We start from the raw sequence: 23,809 nt of genomic DNA, 5'->3' as shown, positions 1-23,809 counted from the left end.
TAAAGACCCCTTTAAAACATTAATATGCATACTTTTTTAATGTAAACTGTAGCTTAATGCTATTGCCTAGAACAATGACTATAACCACAACTATAATGTATTTTAAAGGTAAGTTGTGTTTTTTTGTTTAGGCTAGATCCCTATTTATTTAATTTGATGGAGCTTATCAAAGCACAACATGGAGGTTACTCCTTGGCCTCTCAGCAAGAAGATCCTGGGTTTGAAGCCACAAGCCGGGAACCCTTCTGTGTGGAGTTTCCATATGCTCTATGTCTTTCTCCCTCAGTCCAAAGACATGCGTTTTAGATTAATTAGTGATTCTCTGCGAAATGTAATGTAAATGTAAAAGTAAATAAACAAATTAAAATGTTTTATATCTACAATTGCATTAATATTTCTCTCACATTTAATGGAAAGCGAAGAGGGGGTCTTTTGCAATCACTTCCATTGCATTAGTTAGTAAAAGATCTAATATGAAAAAGAAAAAGAAATAAAATAAAAACAACAAAAAACATTTTGGAACCATAGATTTTTATTCAATTTTGGCCAGCTTATAGGTCCCCAGAAAACCTACAGTCAAATTTTTCTTTTCATCACAAAATAAGAGAAAAACAATCAGGCAGCAAACCATTCGGTTATTAGGCAGTATTGCTGATAATAACTGACACGCACTGTTGCTAAAATCTCTGAAGCTGCACTGAATAAAAAAAAGCTGAAATGAAAACATCTGCACCAAATGTTCTGTAACTTTTTGCAAAATACTTTCCAGTTAAAATAAACTTCTAAAAACAAGTGACAGATTTCCAGATAAGATCACATTTTTTTCTTTATACAATAGCACCAAATCTACATGAATCTGACTCCCACTAACGGGTCATCTCTAGCAACTTATGAGTATGTTGTAGTTAATAGCTCTGCATGTTTATGCTCTCATTCTTTTTTCTGTAACATCAACAAAAATAAAAAAAACCAAAACAACTCAAGGTGCAATGTTAAAGCAAAGGTGAAATACAAAATTATTCAAATTAGCAACATACACACATATTTTTCTAAGCACATAATAATGTTAAGTCACTAAATACACAGCGCAAGCAGCATTACATTTTCTTTTGCAGGTACAACATTAAGTTCTGTGTAGGTAGCATTATTGCACACAAGCTCTATCTAAAGCAGCACTGGTTTCCAAAATAGGCAAACTACTGTACTTCACATTCAAATGCAGAATTCAAGTAACATCTTAAACACCCAGTGGAAACAAAACAGAGCCAACCAAGTGAATTCGATTGAAAAGATCTTAATCGTTACTGTGTAGATTTATTCTGGGTGACATGAGATCTACATGACATCATTTTCTGCTAATTTTCTAGCAGGCATCCTTTCAGCCAAACGCCTTTGGCTAGATATGGCACCCATAGACTTACTATACACGATTACTGACAACTGTATCCACAATAGTTGATTCTGAAATCAACAAGGAAATAGAGAATAATGTTTCTTCAATCGAAATGTGTTTAAATTTACAAGTGGAAAAATGAACACACCGTCAGGTGTTGAATGGGTTGAATATACAGAGGCCAAAATAATACGATTAACTATGTTCATTGCAGCACTTCATGGAAGTAGCATGAAGAGAAAATATATAAACTATGGTAAACTGTACTCAACTTTTCATGTTGCAGCTACCAAATTTATATATCCCTCTATTGCATGTTCAGCAAATTGAACATAATGTTGAAGACATTCAAAAGAAAAAAATTCCAAATGAGATTATAAATAAATGTAATTAAATACCTATAAGTGTGTTATAATAAAACTGTATAATATATCTACTTATTTCTTAATACGGATTTAAAATAGTGCAGCCTTTATATAACATACGGTATGGCTTAGTGAACGTGTATATAAATTTTGAATGCCACTTCAGACTTATATATTTGCTGTGCTTATTTCTTTATAAACACGACAAGGTTATTAATTTGCAGTTCAATAGCGAGATAATGTGTTTGATACTACAGATGCCACTAAACCTCCAGACTGCTTTTAAAAGTCACTGCAACATAAGTTAGTTAGGTTTGTTTTCTTTAATCTAATATATACCATATCATAATAATTATAATACTTTGACTACATGACTACATTTAATATATGAACTAGAAATTATGGATTCACTTAAATCTCTTTCATCAACACCAACCTGGAGTGACTTTGCCCTAAACACACTGATTGTAAATTGCCTCCATGTGCAAGACTAGCTTGTACATATATTAATCTCTTCTAAGTAAAACAGGACATTTTCTTCATCGTAGCCCCACACGTTGGAAGGTAAGACCACTCAGCTCTGTTGAGTTAGTGCACAGCAACACCAAATGACCTTTTCACTTCAGCCTCTGAGTCACATTTGCCAAGGCAACAGCAAATGCTTGCACGGCTGAGAAAGGATACTGGAAATCCAAGATATAAGCATTTCCATCTATCCGCCCAAACTGCATCACCTAAAAAATTGTAGAAGAAGAAGATATTTCAGAAAGAAAGCAGTAACCAAAACATAAGCATTGTGAAGCTGCTTTTTTAAAGCTAAAGCCCAAAGATATACAAGATGATGTCACACGTGTTTGGTGTTTTTGCTTCAAGGGCTGAAGCAAAAATAGAAAAATAGAAACCCCTGTGAGATGAAGAGACAAATCATTTTTAAATTCACTAATGTTGCTTATCATTACCTGTCTACCATCCAGTTCGATCTGAAAATTCTTTGCTGACTCCTGGGTGACTCGACCTCCAAAGTCAAGCTGGTACACCTGGGTGGCCTCATTCCACAGTGGCTGTTTATTGGCCATAACGTAGACAAACCCTTGGCTGCCTAAACTACGGTCCTCCCTTTCATTTGCCTTGCGACACTTTATCTCCTCCAGCTCACTTGCCATACGCATGCTGCGCTTGTTCTTCCAGCTCTTCTTACTACTCTGGTTCTGGTTCATTAGCTCGTCACCGCTAATGAAGAGCTCTGGCTCACTCTCTGAGCTATCCTGAAACTCATTTGTGGTCCTGTTCATTTTCTTTGTTTTATTAAGTTGTTCTCTCTGCCCCTTTGGCTTCTTTTTCTCTCTGCTACCAAGCCTCGGGCTCGCAATGAGAGTGTTGAAATCAGACAGCGCACGCCCTTCCTTTCTGGATTTGCCCTCAGACACAGTGGGCATGTTGGCCTCCTCTGCCCGGCTGTCAAGCCTTTTGCGGCTCTTCTTGTTGAAGCGCTCTGACTCTTGCGGGACAGGGCTTTCATTCAAGGATGATGGCTCTGGAAAGTTATTGGCAGATTCTGCGAGATCTTCTGTGGCACTTTTGGATGGTGGCAACTCGGTAGGTGGGGGAGGAGGGGGAAGAGGAGGTGGGGGAGGTGGTGCAGTAGGAGGAGGCGGGGACAGTATTGGCTTCTCCAAAATCTGGTGAGTTTTGGTTGGGAGTGGAGGCGCGGGAGGATCTTGCATGGGCGGTGGGCAGGGGTAAGGGTTCCAAGGGTGGAGGCTGACCGGGTGCAGTTGGAGTCCGGCACATGAGCTTGCTCCTGGGTACAGAGGAGGGAGAGGACAGCAGGCCAAGTTGGCCAGATTTGGGGGGTAGCCCGGTGGCAAGACCAAATTGGGGTCCTGCTGAGCAAAAGGGACAGGAGCGACCACTTCATTTGGAGAACACTGTTGCGGAGGGTTTTGCAAAGTCTGAAGTGGGGGTCCACTGTGACCCACCCCTGGAGGAAAAGGTGACAGGGATATCTGGTAACCTGATGGAAAAGTAAGAGTGCTTGTGCTCGGACTGGTTGGAGGTTTAGTTGTGAGGACAAAAGGAAGCCGAGTCACATCAAGGTGCTGAGCTTGACTGATAATAAGGGGAGGCGGTTTATGAGGTGGGGGAGCTAACATTGTTTGATCCGGGGTGAGCCAGAAATCTTCTGTGGCGGAGGTGTCCCACTGGTAAGGCGGAGGGCGTTTTACTGTCAAACTGACATCACCAAGAGTCAGCTGACGTACTGATTTTTCAAGGTGACACTGCTGATTTAAAGTCTCGTCCTCAGTAAAAGCAGAGTTAACATACACTGTTCTGTCCCGACTGTTGTCAACGCCACCCAGTAGACTGTAAGATGACTGAGATGCCATTGGAGAGGCATTTTTGGAGTGCACTATAATGGTACTGTGATGCGCACCTTTCCCTGGTGGGAAGTCCTGCCTCACCACCGTTCCACCTGCAATACCACTACTGGTAGTTCCACCTCCACTGACACTAACACTGGTGCTGCTGCTGTTACTACTGCACTGTGTGCATGTGTATAAGGCAGTGGGCACCCTCTGCTGGTAGGAAAGGGCTAATGCACTGTTCATTTTAGCTTTAGTAGGTAGTGTCCTTGAGCTGTCCATCATCTGTGGCACTTTGAGGCCCACATCCCTTCGTTCACGACGTAGAGTGGCATGAATGAGGCTGCTATCAATTCTCTGGGGAGGAGGAAGTGTAGCTGTTACCTGATTGGCTGGATCAGGGTAAGGAGGGGGGTCACCACTTGGTATTGTGTATCGAGGGACAGAAAGACGACTTAATGTTGCTGAGCTGTATGGAAGCTGAATTTTTTTATTCTCTGAGGAAGTGACTTTGAGGGTAGCTGAGCCCCCAATGCTGTGCACAGCGTATGCATTCTGGTTGCGAATGAGGCGCCTTCGTGGCCGACACACCTCCTCCACATTGCCGCTGCTGTCAAAGGTCGTGATCCTTTCATACCCAAGAGGTGTTGGGTACTGTAAGGTGACAGGATGAAGCAAAAATTCATCCTTTTTCAGGCAGGGGTCCGGTGCCAGGATACTTGGGCTGTCACAGTTTGTAATGAGAGTTTGAGGAGGAGCAGCAGCTGAAGCTGCTGCAGACACTACAGTCCCCGGGTACGGAGGAGGAGGATTTATTTTCCTCATCTGAATCTCTAAAGACCCATCTGTATCGTTAAAGGAGGGAGGTAATGTACGTGGCAGACTTGGCTTCAGAGTGTGTCCATGGTCTCCCCTGTCGAGCCCTGGCTCAGTGGTGGGAGGTGGCATCTGGGGAAGAAGATGAATCTGTTGCAAGGAAATGGTTGGATAGCCAGATGGAGGAGGGGGCAACGACATTTGGATCTTCAGTTGCTGCTGCATTTGTTGATGCTGCCTCTGCATCTGTTGATGCTGCTGCTGGATCTGCTGATGCTGCTGCTGGAGCTGCTGCTGCTGCTGCCTCATCTCTTGGATCTGCTGTCGGATTTGCTGCTGCTGCTGCTGCATCTGCTGCTGCTGCTGCTGCATTTGCTCGTGCTGCATCTGCATCTGCTGCTGCTGCTGTTGGATCTGCTGTTGCTGAAGCTGTTGGTTCGTCACTTGCTGTTGCGTTTGTTGCATTTGTTGATGTTGCTGAACTTGGTGTTGCTGATGTTGCTGTTGTTGATGTAGCGTCTGCTGGTGGTGCAGCTGCTGTAGTTGCTGCTGCTGCTGCTGCTGCAGCTGCTGCTGTGACTGGGACTGGTGATGGTGTTGCTGTTGCTGCTGTTGCCCCTGCTGGTGGTGCAGCTGCTGTAGCTGCTGGTGTTGCTGCTGCTGCAGCTGCTGGTGTTGCTGCAGCTGCTGCTGTGATTGGGACGGGTGATGGTGTTGCTGTTGCTGCAGTTGCCCTTGCTGCTGTTGATGATGGTGCATTTTCTGCTGCTGCTGTGTCTGTATTTGTTGTGACTGTTTAGATGGCTGCTGGCGAGGCTGCTGTGAATGAGAACGCTGTGAATGAGGCTGTGGTGGGAGATGGTGAGGTGGAGGTGGGGGAGGTAAAGTGCCAGGGAGAAGAGGACCCATCTCCAACCCATTGAAGATCATCTGACCAGGGCTGGTGTATCTAGTTGGCACGGGATATGGTGACGCAACAGCATCCTGACCATGATCAGTGACAGGGACAGAGGCTGCTGCTGCTGCAGCTGCTGCTGCAGCAGTGGCAGTCGGGTTGGTCAGAACATCAAGCTGAATATTCTGATTGGCCAAAAGAGACTGAACCAGACCAATACTCTGAGTTGGGGACATGGCTTGAGCTGGGCTGTGGATGGGAGCAATGGGAATGTTGACTGTACATGGAGGATTGTCTCCAGCCACTCCAGACGGCCCCATCACTATATAAGAAGACAGAGAAGAAGAGTATAAGCGACTTGGGATGATAATAAACTGATGGGCATGCGAACTAATTTATTTGCATCTTTTTGGATTTCTTTTTTACCTGGTAAGTCATCCTCATCCTCGCTGAACACATTGGGGTTGAACACAGGCAGGCTCATAAAGTCATGGGAAATCTTTCGCACTTCTGGAAGGTAGATTGTCATCTGTCTCGGTTGCAAATGAAGCAAACTGGTCTTATAGATGACTGAAAAAGAAGAAAATAGAGTTGACTCGAGAAGGAAAAAGAAAGTAACTTTTGAGTAAAGTCATGTATATGTGCTGCTTTTGTTTTTTACCTGCGCCAAGATTCGTGGGGAGGAAAGAAGCAAGTCCCACAATTTTGAATTTTGTCCCCCAAATATTAGATGTCACTTGTGCAAGGTAATTGTGCTGTGAGGCAGAAAATTGAAGATAAGGGGGGAAAAGTGAATAATAAGTGTGAAAGCTTTGCTGCTAAGCACATGTGAACCTACTTCCAGCACACTATTGACTGTTATAGTCCATGATAAATAATTAAACTGATGACAGTGCCCCTTCGCTAGTTTTCCCTCTTGATTTTCCCCTGCCCTGCTGCCTGATCAAGGAGCAAATGCACACCTACATGTAAGAGATAATCAAGTAAAGAGTGTAATCTGGGTTTAAAAAACTTAAATAGAAGCTAAAGCAGTTAATTATCTGCAGCTTCACAGAGTTAACTACAGCAGAGTCCTTAAAGGCTGCACACATCTGCTCACTTGGCACATCAGCAGAAACTTAAATTTGTGTACCTTACTTTAAATGTTGCTGAAGTAGAGACAAGATTAATGTGGACCTAACAATAAATCACAGTCTGTATTTTTCTTTACCTCTGACAGGTGAGTATATATTCTACAGTCAAATCATTTGTTACACAGAGGCCATCATCCGTTTGAGTGCTGAACTTCATCATAGCAGTTGGCTGCCTAAACTAAATGCTTTTCTTCTACCCATGGATGGATGTATTGATAGTTCAGGGGGCTGGAGGCTATCCAAGCTGCCACAGGGCGAGAGGGTACACCCTGGACAGGTCACCAATCTGTTTCAGGGCTAACACAGAGAGACACACAACCATTTGTGCTCACATTCACCAGAATCACCAATTAATCTAACCCCGCTAAATGCATGTCTTTGGACTTCAGAAGGAAGCCAGAGTACCTGGAAAGAGCCCAGAGCATGCAAACACAGAAAGGCCATGGCCAGATGATGGATTTGTGCTGTAAGGCATCAGGGATAACTGGCCTATGCTGCCCTAGATAAACAAATATTTTCTTTTTTTTTAAAGCTTAAATTCAAAGTCAGTATTTCCACTATGGCAGTAACTGTGAGTTTGCCAATCAATAAAGGATCTAAAAAAATATGGTAGTCCAGTAACAAAGAAAACATATTGTAGCATAAGTTGCTGTGAATTACACAGTGATAATAATGCAGGTACTACAGTATTACTAGCTAATGAGCATGAGCTGTAATACTTGGCAGTACATTGTATTTGGCAGGTCATTACCTCCGTAATTCCATCCATAGAAAACTCACGCCGCGTCAGGCTGGGTGACCGAATGGGAGGCTTCTTTGTTGGTAGGCGTGGTGATCGCTGGCCTTCTTGATTGGCACGTGAAAGTTTGGGAGATTTTCTTGATTCCATGTTCAACCTTTGAAACAAAGACACATTTTTACACCTCATAAAATCATTTGGAATGACGAAAAAACAATGCTGGAGAAAATGTGCAAAAAAATAAAAAAACATTTATATAACTTCAGACGTGTTTTGGTGACCTGTTTCCGCGAGATAACTTTGGTGACTTCTTCCCGACCCACTCATCGCTCAGCTCAATGTCACTGGAGTCAGAGCAGTTACAGCTGTCGGTGTATGAGATCATGGGATTGACGCAAACTTCCTCTGAAAGAAGCACAGCAAAGAAAAATAAGAAATGAAGTTGAGTTTGAACAAAATATCTACGATACACCCACTAACATGCCATTAGTGGGCAAGCTCTGCATGAATAACATTAAATGCAACACGAGTGCAGCCAGGTCACGACATACTCTATTCCTGTATCAGGCCCCAGACCATGTTGCATCAGAAAACAACACTCATCACCACACTATGTACTTGTTCTTCCTCAAGGTGAATGACGAGTGCACAGCACAAATATGCACAAAAACAAGGTGCATACAGGATGGCCCTGGGCAGGTCTATTTTCTGTTCCACCCCTAATGCATTTTGTGGTTACTTTGGTTCATGACCATTCCAAACTGTGCAGAGTTTTCACTGCAGCTAAAGACAAAATGAATAGCGACTTTTAAAAGATTTAGGTAAAGTGCTTTCTTTCAGGTCTAAACCCACCTGCCTTGCCATCAGTTTTTGGATCCATAATAACAAACTCGGGCCGAAGTTTACTGATGCGCCTTCCTTTGAGAATAGGCACCAGTCCTCCTAAATATTCTAGGTACAGCGTGTAGCAGGGTCCGCCTGCTTCAGGACTGTCCTCAGCTCGCTTCATGGTGCAGTGGAGCCTCTCGTTCCCTGCTGTGGGATAGCTGACAAAGTCGCGGATGTTGTTGGGGTCAGGAATTGGCGGCTAGAACAAAGAAAGGAAGGAGCTGTAAGACTGCTGGACACTCAAATGAAAACATGCCCCTGTCAGCAATTTTCCTTTACTCGCTGTGCAATAAAGTTGGTAAGAAACCTATCTCTGACAGTCACTGCACACTAATGAAACAGGGATCATTGCACCGCAATGGTGTATATGAAAAGCAGTGGTGAAAAGCATCACTAACACCTGACCGTCTGCTGTACCAAAAAAGACCTGATGCAGGATTGCACATTAAACTTTAATACCTTGATGGTGGGGATAAAAGCAGTGGTGACATAAGAGCAGAGAAGTGAGGGCATGTTTAGTTTCCCGACATCTTTCTCCTCTCGCAGGGCGCTGGCAATGCCTTGCTGGCATAAAAGTTGGAGGCTGGCCACCCTGTGCTCCACACGGACCACATAGAGAGCTGGTCCACATGCGAGGAACAGACGGGAATCTCTGTGACCCCAACAAATGGTGGTGATGGGCCTCTGAAAAAGAACCACTGAGAATAAGAAACTTCCTGCACACGTCAATAGCAGAGCAGGTTCGCTAGTTTCTGTTTTATGCTACTTCCTATTGTTGACTTAGAGCTGGAACAAAGGTTAACACCCTTTAGGTTAGATTACAAAACAAACAATCTACACCCTTGTATCTGGCAAAGTGTCAATCCTAATCTTTGTTGTAGTTTGCTTTCAAGAATGTCTGAGAATGTTTAACAATTGAAAGACAATTTCTACTAATTGGTCCTCACTTGTGTGGATTTCATGAAATATGACACAAGGTTTATGTTCATTATTATAATTTTTTTAAGCAAGACATCTATCCCTTAATTTATGAAGGACTAACCTGCGCCGGTGTTTCCAAAGTGTAGATGTGTTCACCTTGGACATTATAAAACTTAACAAGGGCATTCCTCATGATGGATGTACAAGCTGAGTCAGAAGCCAGCCCATGTCTCTCCATGCCAGCCACAGCCAGGAGGTCTCCCTGGGAGCACCACTGGGCCTCGACGTCTTTGGTCGAGAAAAAGGGTATTTACTTCACATGATTAACAGTATTTATCACTAAAGTTGCAAATTAACATACTTATGTTCAGAGTTCATACCTTTAAGCCCTGAGCGAATTATACTAGGAGAGAGGTCATCATAGTTATTCATCAAACTGATATCTCCTGATAAGAAGGTGACAGTCAACAGAGGCTTAACTCGCCGCACTTGGAGGAAGAAAGAAAAGTACACATGTGAGTCTTCCTCAGGCAACACTTTTAACTAAGTTACATGAGCCGAAGGGCAAACCGGTTTAGTACCTAAAGGCAGAATATTGTCATCGGAGTCTGTGTCACTCTCCGTGCTGTCCTCGACTAGGAAATCGGGGCAATTCCAAGACATGCTCACAATCCCATCAGACTCGTGTAACAGAACATGTGCAAGCATCCTTCCGTGACAGTCCATCACAATTACCTGACCATCTGCTGTTCCAAACAACACCTGAGGGGACAATGCACATTAAACTTTAATAGTTGATTAGATAAACAAACAAACCCATTTCACTCACTCACTTCAAGATTATGACATTATTCCACAACACCTTTACATTTTTGAATTATACGTAATTGTAATTATCTTTTATGTAGTACAAATTCAGCAGAACATAGGTACCTGCTGATCGTCAGGGGTCCAGATGCCACAGGTGATCTGGCTCTCCAGATTAATCTCAGAGGACCAGTGTCTTTGACCGCTGACCGAGCCAACTAACACAAACCCATCTCTGTATGCAATGAGGGCTTGAGTGCCATCATGGGACCAAGTGAAGTCACTCACCTAATTTAAAGATTTCTATCATTAGTGTAATTACACAAGAGGTCAGCGCCAAGAAGATACAGCCTTGCTTTTGCATCAGTTGGAGTACAAGCGTGTTAAATACCGTAAAGATGGAAAACAAAGCAATTTTAGCTCATATTTGCAAAAAAAAAAAAAAAGTCTACCTGGGCTCCTCTGTCATTCACTAACTCCACAGACCATCTTCCTTCATACTGAATCCACACAAATATGCCTCCTTCCATATCGCAAGTGGCCAGCTTCTGGAAGGGTTCATTCCAGCGCACCAAGACAACCTGCAGATACCCCAAACACCATCAGCTTTTTTTCACTAGCAGAGGAACATTCATCAATATAAAATCTAAAGTAGTTTAAAGAAAAATCAACTTACAGAGAGGAAAAAAATAATGTAAATGTGTTTAAATATTAATGGCACACAATAATGAAAATGCACTCTGTTCATATAGCATTTTAATTTATTTAAATGTAATAAAAATTAGCATTTCAGCGAGATGAATCATTTTACAAAGTATGCTAATGCATAGTCTCTCTAAATATAGTGTGCATTTAACCCAATTTAGTTCTGTAATATGCAGGATTGTTTTGTTTTAATTTATTTATTCAAACAGTAATTTCTTGATTTTATTCTGCTGTTGCAAAAGTTCCTTTACGAGTGGGCTGGATCAGTAAGAAGATCATTATTTTAGTTGTGTAAAATGAAAGAGCAGAGGTCAAATTCTTATTTATACATTCAACTCATTGCAAAAAAAGAGAAAATCCCACCTCACTGTTGTGTCCTCGCAGGTTAAAATTGATTCTCTGAGGTGTACTTCTATCCCTCCTGCAGTGACTGGATGTAAACGTCACCCCAACGACTCCTCTCCCATTCCCTGTGGCGAGCCAACCCTCCTCATAGTACCGTCTCCGGCACACTGGCTTGTCCTTCTCACTCTTGGGGACCCGGCCTTTCCACGAGAGGCAGAGGATGTTGGAGTCGCTGCAGAGGATGGGACCATGTTCCACGGCGGCCAACATCCCTACTGATTGACCAGGCTGGCAAGCGAAACAAAGAAAGAGAGTTTCAAATAACACCATGCTTTCAATTGTAATAAAGCTAGATAATGAACGTTTTCAGTTTATGTCAGTGTGTGACTCTGCATTTACTTAAAACTGCCTTTTCAGTGAAGCTCAGGGCATTCTGGTATGAACACTGTCATGGTCAACAGGAAGCTCGGCTGTGGTTAATAATGTAAAATATGAAATAGTTTAGATTAAAAGCTTATTGACCTTTGAAACACAAGATGACAGAACAATCTCAATACAAGATCCAAGCTTTCCTGATGCTTCCAGTCATATCATACAATCTTAATGGGCAGTTGCTGTTTGCCCAGTACAAATTTCCTTCTTTTCTGAGCACTTCTGGACCTTGGCAGTTCATTCAAAGGCCTTTTTTAGGGTGGAGTTTAATCAAAGCAGCTACAAAGATTGAACTTTCAACATCAGCTTTAAGGGTGATTTTGGAAAGAAGTATTTAATGTAAAGAGAGAAAAAACGGATTTTCAATATATACAAAGATAAACAAGGGGCTAGTGCAAGGGTGGGCAATCTCAGTCCACGAGGGCCGGTGTCCCTGCAGGTTTTAGATCTCACCTTGGGTCAACACACCTGAATCACATGATTAGTTCATTACCAGGCCTCTGGGGAACTTCAGGACATGTTGAGGAGCTAATTTAGCCATTTAAATCAGCTGTGTTGGTTCGAGGACACATCTAAAACCTGCAGGGACACCGGCCCTTGTGGACTGAGATTGCCCACCCCTGGGCTAGTGATATAATCACAAATATGGTGAGACTTTTCTGTATAAAAATAAAAACACAGCTTTGTGTATGTTCCTTTTAAACAGAGATCATCAAGATGAGTCACCTATGTTAAGTTATGAGCAGAGAGTTGGTTCAGCTTTAAAATGTTGCCTCCCAGAGGCGTAAATTTGCATGTTAAGAGAAAACCCCTGAAAAAACACCCAATTAACGAATTCATGGATATCAGTGGGCATCATCTTCCTGAGCTTATTTGCAGGTACCAGACTGGCGAGTGAAACCAGGCACTTACATGACTTACAGGTTCTTTGATAAATTCTATCCTAATGATTTTCATTTGTGTGAACAGACTTTACGCAAGTACACAAGTGAATCACCAAATGTGCTCTGACACCAGTAAAATCACGATGTCTGCTGCTCATAGTGTTCTAGCTGTTTTTCTATTATTCACTGTCCATGGAGTGGCTCCAGGATTTGTCTCTAGATTACATCATCACGACAGTCTGTGTTTTATTTCTTCATATTCACAAACTGAAAATGAGAGGAGGACTAGACGAAACATGTGAATTGCAATTTAGGGCACAAATATGCAAACCACAGTGTATTTTTAAATCCTGTCTCCACAACGTAGGTTAGACACATTTCATTTTCGGCGCATTCATTTTGCAACCTTCCTACTCATTTGGATTTACATGAAAATGTCTGAAAGAGCTCACATAGATATCGTAAAGTAGAAAACCAAGATTTTCCACATTAGCCCTGGAGAACCTTTAAAATGCTATTTTAACTCTTTTAGGTCCCCGTAGTAGCTTTTAAACAATGCTATTCTATGATACTAGTTTCACTGAACACAATATTTTACAAGTACGACAGAAACAGACAAATCTAGTCTGGTTTGCTTTTAGTTTTTGGGTGTCTCTTCTGCAATTTAAAATCAAGATCTGTTTATGAACAGTTTAGATCCTACATGGTATCGTCTAGCACACTACATAATAGGTAATAGCATTCTATAATATGGCTAATTAAAGTGAAAAATGACATTCAAGTTAGTCTGGCAGCACATAAAAAATACCTCATAGTTCCTGGACATGTTGAGTCAAAATTCCTCCATTGAAGGTGTCCATATTTCCATTCAGATGGTGCACTGGTGGGTAGTGGCTGCTCTGCTCTTGATACTTACAATAAAATCTACGGGGAAGTAAAATGCATCATACAGCCAAATGGTGTCCAGCTCTACATTCACCCAAATCAAGCAGCTCTACACTCCAGAGTTTGCCATTAAATGACTTGAGGCTTCTGTGCCAGTAGCCCATCCCATGTCTTCCTGATGTGGCTCCAGAGAGTTGTGCAATCCTGTTGCAGTGAAGATGAAAAAAAGAGGAAAAGAGGAATTTTGTTATTCAACAAGTAAGGTAATCAGAGAGAGAGAGAGAGAGAGAGAGAGGTGGTTTTTGCTTTAAATAGCACCCTTGTCATTCAGTGCATCAACCTTGAAATTCACAGTGTTTCTCAGTCTCTATGCAACAGCAACACTGCATTGGAGACCAAGGCACTCGCAGTCTCCATGGGTACTGATACTGTCTGTTCCTTTCCACCAAAGCAGCAGCAGCAGCAGCCAGGCAAGGATAAGAACTAAAATGCCCAATATTTTACACGAAGGAGACCCAAAACATATCATAGTGTAGCTAACAATAATATAATTGCATCTTGTGACTCAAACTCAGGTTTGAGACTTTAGCACCCGATTACAGTCGAAATAAATTACCCATCCTTTCCTTTATAAAGATCTCCCACTACATGACACATTACATCAAATGATTTTCCCATTCAAAGGCGTCTCACCGCATGCAGTAGTCTGAATGATTGAGCGCTTACGAGACAAAAACAAACTGCGGTGGTAAATGAATGCATTCATTTATAAAAGCGACTGTGGGAAGAAAAATGTATCGTATATGTTGTACGTACCTGACACCGCTGTAATCACGTACTAATCCAGATGTAGTCGGCGCACAGTGCGGTAGTGTTGCCAGGCACTTTTCCGCTGGCGCACTTTGGGGTTGTGGCTTTAACGCGGGTTGCCATGAGGCAGGTAGCACGTAAAATAGACCAATGTTATCAAGTTAGTACAAAATAAAAGCGTCAACACCCATGATAATCGTCTTAACAAGCGCTGGAGGTGACTATGTTCATTTAGGTATCTGATGATATGGAGGCTCGTCCACGGGCTGTTTGCATATAATAAACATTAGATTCAACACTGCACTTCAAAAGCGTGTATCCTTCATGATGGCAACCCCAGAAGGCGCACCCGATCTTTGCGACGTAAGTTGAGGTGACATTCTTGACACAACACCTTGATGTTATGCGTGCGCTGGTAACCCACTGTCCCACCTTTCTGCCTCATAATCAGCATCACAAGAAAGAGACACGAATTTCATTAAATTCGCATGCGTGTGAATTCTATAACAACAGATTCAGACATTTAAAAATAATTATTTTTGTTCTTTATTGGCTCTCATGGACACACAAACAGGGGCAGAATCTGCTCTCAGACTCTTTAAAAAAAACAAACAAGAAAACAAACACAATTGGTAGTTTACAGGTTATGAGAGGTCATGTTACAATTAACCAGTTTAAAGAAAATCCCCCACTGACTGTTTTTGATAATTAACTAATCAGTGAACCACTTCCAAGCTAAAGCGAAAACAGCTCCCCCAATCTTCCTCGGTGTGCAAATGTGCCTCTTGTGTCCGTTTATAGGTCATCACAAATGGATTTGTAACATTTAGAGAAGACAAAATAAGATGGCCATTATTATTTCGTCATTTGCTGATATTTTCTGAATTGTGAATTATAGGGAAAATAATGTGCAAATGTATCAATTATGGAAACTGCAACCCTTATTCGTGTCTTTAAACAAAAGCTGAGCTAACACTTCATGTCTCTAACCCCTTCACACTGCTTCAAAGTGAATCGTGCACAGACAGCTGTCCCTTTAAAGACAATGCAAAGCCAGAAAGTCTATTGTTATCCACCGAACTGCTTCAGTTCTTGTTGTATTTATGTGGACTTTTTCAGGTGCAAGTCTCTTCAAAGGCATGGATAACAGTGTCATATGCAGGAGGGGGCGTTTGCGAGGGTAGAAAACCCTTAAGCCCATTGTTGCCCAGCCAGAAGGAATGCCTCTTGTTTGAAACAAGCGATGCTGAATCAGATGAGTTTGAAGGCGCTGCATCCTCACACACCTGGGTGTCATCTCCCATATCTAGGGCAGGCCTGCTCTTCTTGGGTAGTGGGCGAAACGTGGATGTCTCTGCACCTGGCTTACTCCCCAGGGGGCCAACTGGCTCGAGAGAGGGCTGTCTGTAGACGCTCAAAAAAGTGCTTCGGTACAGGCCCAGCTGGCTGCTCGTGGCATCGTTTGTTTGTGAAGCGCCAGATTTCTTTTTGGAGTGCCTGGTGATCCTGGCTGTAGCCCGGCGCCTGGATGCCCAGGTCAGCAGAACGTAGATCAAAGCACCCAGCAGCAGGCCCACAAGCACAGATAAACAGAAGGCTAGAATCATATCGCCTGGAAACAGAGAAATCGTGCAAAGTCTCAGAAAAGGGACTGCAGAGGGATAAAAAAAAAATGGCTGGAAATATTTAGTTTAGAGGGAGATAGGATGGATTGTGTTGTTCTCATAATGGGTACATTTTATATCCAAATGGTAGTTTCAGGAGAGGAACAGCTAAGATCTTAGAGTTGTTTGGAAATGTTCCTCTGGTGTATTGATTTATTGTTTCTGGGAAACGCTATACTGGGCTACGATGTTACATAAAACCTTACATCATACCTGGTGTGTGGGTTTTTTAGTCTGTGTAGTGTCAGTGTGATGAAGTGCAAACAGACCATTTAATTTATGTCAAATGTATAAAAAAAATTACTCAACATTTCCATCGCCATTCTTGTCCAGAAACAATGGAAACTTTTAAAATCACGTACTAAAATTGGACAGCCGCATAGAAAGCAATTCATATGTTATATAAGACATCAATACAGCTATGACAAACAAAGCCTATCACAGATAAAAAAAAAAAAGTTATACTATAGAAGAAAATATAAGAAACTCAAAGGGGCTATTTTAAGTGCTGTATACTTGCTGTTCTGACTCTGCCTACAGTAAAGAATTGCATCCAAGATACTTGAATAGTACTGAAGTAGCAGCAGGACTCTATTTTGGCCCCAGACCATTCAGTACTTGTTTGACTGATCCAGAAATAATGTGCATTTTAGTATTTTCTAGTGATCTAATTTTGGATTGCAGGCTTTTTACTGTGAGACTCTATGTGTTGAATCAAGTGAAGAACTATCACATCTATATTTTAAAATACAAAACGTTGTACTTTTACACAGTGTAGGCTACAGCTTTGGGAAAGAAATGCAGATACACTCACCCAGATTGAATGATTTGTCTATTTCCAAAGAGGGATCCGTTTTATTTTGTGCCATTATTCCACTATGAGCCCAGCTCTAGATTCCACACAGACGGAGAAACACTGAGCTTTTTCCAAGACAGACTTTTTGCTTTCCCCCCCCATACAGTGTTTGCTGTGGCGGAAACTTTGCTGTCATGCTTCCTTCCCTCTCTGTCTTTAAAATTAGCAAATGCATTGCTTATCTGTGTGGGACATAACACAGGGAAACAAGCTCATTTCCTTTTACATCATTTCCTTACGATCAATACTTTTTAACGAGCCATTATTGACACTTTATTTTACATTTAAAAAGCAGGCCATGTTTAAGAGATCTATTACTTATGTAACAATTTTATTCAGATCATTCAGTATCATATAGAAAGTTTTTCATGGATTTTCAGGCAAGACAGAATAAATAGTCTTTCCTCATATGCCTGAGAAAGTTTTCAAGTGTCTTGACAAGGTTCTGGATAATGAAAACCTAACCCTCTGCTTAAGAGTCTGCAGGGTATCAAGCTTTGAGTCTCCGTGGGGATTTCCTTCAATTGTTGCTGTGTTCCCACTTCATTCCTGCCCTAAGAGCTGTCAGGCCAACAGCACAGCCTGAACCACAGCTCTCTGGAGCTCAGCACTTCTTTGTATTTTTGTGTTCCTCTGTTTTGTTTTGTTTTATAAGGTGTCGTTTCAAGCTTTCATTTAGTTAAAACGTGTTGTTTCTAGGTAAATGAGCTGATGCTCGTTTGTAAGACTGTGATGTCACAGAAAAGTCCAGTAGGTGGCGCCAGAGTACTTTCAATGAGTTTTATTTCGAACACTTGGTTTGCACATAGGTTTTGAAACATATTAAGGTATGATAGTGTACAGACTTGCTTTCCTTTAGGGGACAAACAACTTTGGCAAGCAATGGTTCGTGCAAGTCTCTAGAGAATAAAGATAAATTTAAATTTAGCACACTTTGCCATCAAAAGTAATTTATATTTACAGGGCTATATACCCGGGAGTCATCTGTGTTCTGCGGAAAAACAAACCCATTGTTCCTATTAATTAACAAACAAATGGATAATAGAACTAATAGATTAGAATAGAATAGGAATGACAGGAGCTTGACCACACATTCCCGAACCCTCTTCCTGCAGCGTGTGGTGCAGCTTGTTGCCAGCAGTTTGCCGCTCAGCTTCTTGCGGTCGCGAACTTATCGGCGGCTGCAGCGCTTCACGCCACCACATTTCATTTTCAGAGTTACCAATGGCAACGAGGCAACACACGCGCAGCACACAGGCACTTCCCCTGTGAAGTTACTGTGCTCTTCAGTGCTCAATGCGGTAAGATGAAATGTCAAGACGCTGCTGCAGATTTCTTGATTGTTTTTGTTTCATTCATTTAACCTCCTGTTTAATTACCTGTATTTTGTGCGCTCGAGCGTTTTCGTGCTCGGTCTTGTGTGTGTTGCTTCTGTAATGTTAGTAACTTCCTCTCTTGTCGAACTCGCACATGCACATACATCTACAGCTCTACAGCTCTGCTACTTTGATAGACACTAGTTAAGAGTAAAGTAACTTGCCTGTAGGATTAGTAACGCATGGGAGCTTTGGATCCAAAGCTTGGTGTCCAGCTAAATTCAACATTTACTTGAGCTAATCTTAATTTACATTTCCTCAGTCGACAGTTTAACTTCCTTTTTTTGTTTAAATAAAACCTTTGCTTTAGATAACTGAAAGCATCAGCCAAGGAGAAACCGTTTTTAGCCGTTATATCTAAATCTGCATCTATGACTTCCTGCCAATTTCTAAGTGCAGTCAAATTCAGTCAAATGTCTTCATAGTCTGTAGCTTACCTATCATGTAAGCAAATATTTGACTGTTAGACAGTGTCATCATTTTTCCCCCAATTTGTAACACCTGTAGTCTTATAGGATCCTATATATGCATTTTCTTGAGAGTCAGAAAAGCACAAGTGTCACTAATACCATAAACCATGGCTCTGTTGTCCTTATACGTGTGCCTTCCTGGCTGTGATGCAATAATATGTTTAGTTATCTGTGAAAACATAGAAAACTAAATGCAGTCAAGTATTATTTTGAATGAATTTGCCTGTCTCAAAGGATACTTGAATGATATTAAGGAGTAAATAGCACTTAGAGACGAGTTACTGTTGATCACAATCATTTACTGACTGATCTGTTGCAAATATCTATCTTATTAAGACCACTAAGAACTTAAAAGTAACTAACTAACAGGCTCTTGTGAAAGAAATCTTTGGAGACATTTCATCTTTTAGGTTTTAAGTAGAACAATACAGCAAAATAATTCTGTTCAGTCTCAAGTGATATACCTTTCTGTCGCAGACGGTGAATGGAAGAAGTGCCTCTATTGGACAGTAGACCTGCTTGTCTCTTCGTGAAACCTGAGATTCAATTGGGCCTTCTCCTGCAGTGAAATTAGAAAGAAGCAGAGAGGAGGAGGGAGGAGCAGAGGGGATGTCCCACACGGGACAGTTGTGAAGGATCTTTTGCTCTCAGCATCAGTGACACCACCTTGTCATTACAGCTGCAAGGAGACAACATGGCTTCTCTGAGGCAGTCAGGTCGATCGTCTGTGGACATAGCTAATGTGATGCAGAGACTGCAGGGTAAGTGGCACTCTTTTGCTCAGCTGGTTTACGGACACAACATCCTCTGCTCCTGCACTGCTGCACTGTAATATTGTGCTGATTCAAAGTCTGGCTGCACGCCCATCTGAAGTTTGCCAACATTTGCAATCCAGAATGCTCACACATGCAGGCTTACATTTATACATGCTCGCACACTTACAAAGTAGCATGTGAGCATGTGTGCTTACAGTTAGTAAACCTACTCTTAAAATAAATTTCTTGGCACTCTGTAAACTGTGTTGCAGGTTGATTTAAATAGTTTTAAAATGCCCAAAGTTTGCACTATAACATATGTGTTTCAGCACAAAGTTACACTACACTGCAGCTGACTTGTTCTCAAGCATTTGTAGGTTTTAAAGGCATAACAGAATCACACATTTGGCTAATTTGATATAGTGTGCACATGGTCCCTTTTGTCAAAGGCTTTTTTTCCAGGTAGCACATAATCACATTTAGAACATCAAGAAAAAATAATGTCGATTCCTGCAAATCTTGTGACCACACTACAAGAAGACATAGTGCATTGTTTGGTGACCCAAACTGGGTAATTAAGAAGTTATTTGGAGGAACACAATTTGATTTATTTTGTGAATACGGTGAAATAAAGCACATGATTCATTTTCTTTTATCAGTTTGTCTTCACATCTTCACGTTATATTTCATGTGAGTATTAGTAGGTCAAACTCTTAGTAAAGAGGCGCACATTTTGACATCATGTCATGTCAAGTAGCATCAAGTCTTGTCACCAGTGCAGAGAACGCTGTGCTTCTTAAGTGCTAGAATGCTGCTTAGTCAGAAAAGTTCTTTCAGTGAACTGTCTGATTTTTGCTCTTTAGTTGTAGGTTATTTTGGTTGTTGTTTATTTTTTGAGACAAGATAATGATTGCAAGAAACATTTAATCTCCCTCGAGTCTTGATAGGAGATACTGAATCGTAACAACAGTGCCTTCACAAGTGCACAGACAATGCACTGAACAAGACTAAAACCTGACACCCTTTCTGTCCTTGGTAAGAGAATAGGTCGATAACGCAAGTCTCTTTTTGTTGGCGTCCCCCTTTTGTTACAAGGGCATTAGGCCACAACCATCATTTCACAAGTCTGGTCAAGTCTGGCACAGGTTTAGTTGTATTTCAGATATACAGTATACTAGGAAATTTCACACCTTATGGCGTGTTGCCATAGATACTGTTATGAAAGGTTTGTCTGTGGTTGTGCCAGTGCTGCCCAGTTCCTGCTGCAGAGAAACCTCATTTCCTGTGCATTGCACAGCTATTTCAGTTTGCTTAATGGTAAAATATGTTAACTAAAAGAAGGTTATAAATGTGTGACAAAGAACACTTTTGTGTGGTTGTTTTTTGATATCTTCATATTGGCTGAGCTGTACCCTGATGAGGGACTACCAGCTCACCCAGAGTTAATTGAAGCATGCTTGGATTGTTTCTTGACATTGCAGTATTGCTGGGTGATAAATATATGCCAAATCTCTTAGGTCTTACAAAGAAAATGATAAAAAATCCTGTTAAAGTTCACATGATCAGTGCACAGATGGCACGATCTGCACTGCAAAGTGCCAGCCGTTGTTGTGTTTCATGCCAGGAAGTGTATATTAGTCACATCTGGAAGACATTAGCGTGCCGGTGATTTTAGATGGCAAGCGGCAAGGTGCTCTTGGCTTTTCCATTGGAAATCATATGCAGCTTCCTGTCAATTAAAGTATCCTACAGAGACTATTATTGCACATTCACTTTGAATGGAGCAACAGATGCATTATTGACAGCAAAGCCATTATGTGAAAAGGTAGATTTAGAACGTGTTGCTTCTATCATGGTTTCCCGCTGTTTGTCGCTTTGATTTAAAAACTTTATGATGGTTCACCTTGCAACCTTAAATGCCCTCGGAGAATAATTGATGTCTGTTAGTTGCCAGGTGGAGCATTCATGACAGGCGTGTTCCTTTCATAATACGCTCACTGACTTCTTGTGGGTTTCACTCTAGTTGAGACCGTGTGTCAAACAGGATATGTGGAAACACAGCTGGTAGATTGCGTGCAGTGAATTGCGTGCGTAGGTTTCGGCCTTTCTGTGTAGTTTGCATGTACTGTGGGATTTCACAGGGTATTCTAGCTTCATCACAGTCTGAAGACATGCAGAAGAAGATGAAAATGGGTGGATGGATAAATGATCATTTAAAAAGCGAAGAGCAAACACCGTTCAATCGTGTTATGGATATTGATGTTGCAAAGTTTGTTTACCAAGGAGCATTTTGCAACTTTACTTTACATTACTTTACATGTGTTGCCAACAAACACATGTATGCCACAAACACAAATATCAAGAGTGGAAACAAAAACATGTAACAATAAAACAAGATCATTTTAAAACTGTGTTGTTATGTCGTCTTACTAAGGACTTGTAAATAACCACACATAAAAAAAATGTTAGGAAAATCTGGTGATATTTAAGAGAAAAATTAGTCCACATATCAGATCTTTAAATCTAGTATTATTTTTTAGTGTTCTGTAAGGAAAGTAAGGAAGCCTCATTGTCTGAATTAGGAATTGCAACACTTACTATCTCAGTTAAAGGATTCAGTCCCTCTGTAACACTGAGTTCCTGGATGCAGAAGAATATCTGGATCTATATCAATTTATGATATTTAATTGAGTAGATCAAGCCAATGTCTTCAAGCTTTTTTTAAAATTTTGATTTGGTATGTATTTGTAAAGACATGATGGGAAATATCCAGGTTTCCTTGATCTAGTTCTTGATCTGGTTTGACAAAGTTGCACGAAGGTAAAATTGCTCATGTAAACGCACTGACAACTTTTTAAATTATTTCAAACAAACAGACCCCAAACCCATTTAGAGGAGGTGAAAAAAGAAAGCCAGCAACATAATTTCAGGCACGATCTGCATCACCATAATTATGTTGGTCCAGTATCGTCTTTGCAACTGACCAATCATGTTGTCTCAGCATTCTGTTAGCATTAGCCAATACGTTAGCTAATACTATTAAAACTGTCGCCAGCAAACCAACATGAGTAACTAATTTTGACTAACAGTAATGTTAATTTGATATAATTAGATATAATATTTGTTACATTCCGATAATCAATAAACAAAATACTTGAAATGCCTGTTATTTGTTCCAGAAGAGAGTTTTACATTTAAAAAAAGGAAAATATTTCTTTTTTACTCCAAATTTCAAAGCTATGACATCACAACAGGGTGACTGGTCAGTTGCGATGTTGATCCTGGAACAACATTATGATGATTATGCAGGAACACCACCGACACATGGATGGCTGATAGACTGGTCTTGGCTTCAAATTCTTTTTCAGTCAGATCAGCAGCCCAAAATGTAGAGATATCCAGATTAAAAGATATAACTAGATATAAAGAAGCAAATGCTCCCATGTAAAGGACTGCAACCAGTGAGTAACATTAGAGCAATAAATGTTTAGTGTCTGTCTCGTTCATTGAGCTCTGAAAATCATACTTTTTGCTAAAACATATTCACAGCCTAAATGTTGCCAGTGGTCACACTTTGATGTAAGAGTGCACCCGTTGTGTGCACCACAGCGGATTGTCGTTACATCATCAACAGAGTGACGGCAAGTAAGTGAAAAAGAAAGAAAGAGAAGCATGCATGTCATCAGCTGTAAGAGATGCTTTTACTCTGCTGCGTCACTGACAGCTGGTACAAACAGAGAGCCATCAAACTAATTTTACCTCATGAACAAGGAGCCTAATTACTCTCCGCATCAGACTGTTTTAGATTCCTAACATTATAGAAGCTAGTTATTTCTCTGCAACAGCTTGTATTATGCTTATAATCTAATAAAATTAGATTACACTGTTGCCATATTACTATGAAGATAAGTAAGCCATTCTAAGTAACACATTCTCACTCATGCATTTCATATGGGGCTGGCTGGCTTGAGTCCAACTCCACATCATTTCTTGGCCTACTTGATTGTTGTTGGCCTGTTGGAGCTCAATTAGGGCTGCTGCCGACTAAATGGAACAAAAGTGAGCTTTTACAGTGCTCCCAGGTGACCTCCGTTAGCCAGTGAAGCTGAGTACCGACTCTACAGTATTTCCAGTGGTATCATCTCTCCTAAGATCACCTTAAGTACCTCATTACTCACATGAATTGCAGGTGTTTTAGTGGTTTGATGTGTTGTGTGCTATTTCCAGTTGAGTGTATGCACTTTATTTGCCACTTATCTATTAGTATTATGTCATTGATAATTAAGTATGACACAAACATAACGACT

The 23,809-nt window shown here is 41.2% G+C and overlaps 2 protein-coding genes across 3 annotated transcripts; both read right to left on the bottom strand.

Moving 5' to 3' along the window:
• Positions 1 to 299: 299 nt before the first annotated feature.
• On the bottom strand, positions 300 to 14,788 carry tulp4b (TUB like protein 4b). Of its 2 annotated transcripts, XM_085142404.1 has the most exons (17): positions 14,388 to 14,788; positions 13,495 to 13,775; positions 11,770 to 11,840; positions 11,389 to 11,658; positions 10,773 to 10,901; positions 10,447 to 10,608; positions 10,095 to 10,275; positions 9,894 to 10,001; positions 9,635 to 9,801; positions 9,052 to 9,276; positions 8,557 to 8,791; positions 7,986 to 8,109; positions 7,717 to 7,861; positions 6,494 to 6,587; positions 6,259 to 6,402; positions 2,718 to 6,154; positions 300 to 2,492 (listed from the first exon to the last, which is right to left on the bottom strand). In XM_085142404.1, the coding sequence occupies exons 4-17, from the start codon at positions 11,638 to 11,640 to the stop codon at positions 2,376 to 2,378; spliced, it is 5,520 nt and encodes a 1,839-aa protein (XP_084998530.1). In that variant the 5' UTR covers positions 11,641 to 11,658; positions 11,770 to 11,840; positions 13,495 to 13,775; positions 14,388 to 14,788; the 3' UTR covers positions 300 to 2,375. The 2 variants fall into 2 exon arrangements, with proteins under 2 accessions (XP_084998530.1, XP_084998529.1); XM_085142403.1 differs by lacking the exon at positions 11,770 to 11,840.
• Positions 14,789 to 14,909: 121 nt separating this feature from the next.
• Positions 14,910 to 17,077, bottom strand: myct1b (myc target 1b). The gene is made up of 2 exons (XM_085142420.1): positions 16,860 to 17,077; positions 14,910 to 15,993 (listed from the first exon to the last, which is right to left on the bottom strand). The coding sequence occupies exons 1-2, from the start codon at positions 16,912 to 16,914 to the stop codon at positions 15,497 to 15,499; spliced, it is 552 nt and encodes a 183-aa protein (XP_084998546.1). The 5' UTR covers positions 16,915 to 17,077; the 3' UTR covers positions 14,910 to 15,496.
• Between the last annotated feature and the right edge of the window lie 6,732 nt (positions 17,078 to 23,809).

This window comes from Neolamprologus multifasciatus, chromosome 19 (assembly GCF_963576455.1).
Source record: "Neolamprologus multifasciatus chromosome 19, fNeoMul1.2, whole genome shotgun sequence".
NCBI lineage: Eukaryota > Metazoa > Chordata > Actinopteri > Cichliformes > Cichlidae > Neolamprologus > Neolamprologus multifasciatus.
The sequence above is the reverse complement of the archived record's forward strand: the minus strand, read 5'-3'. Positions and strand labels throughout refer to the sequence as shown.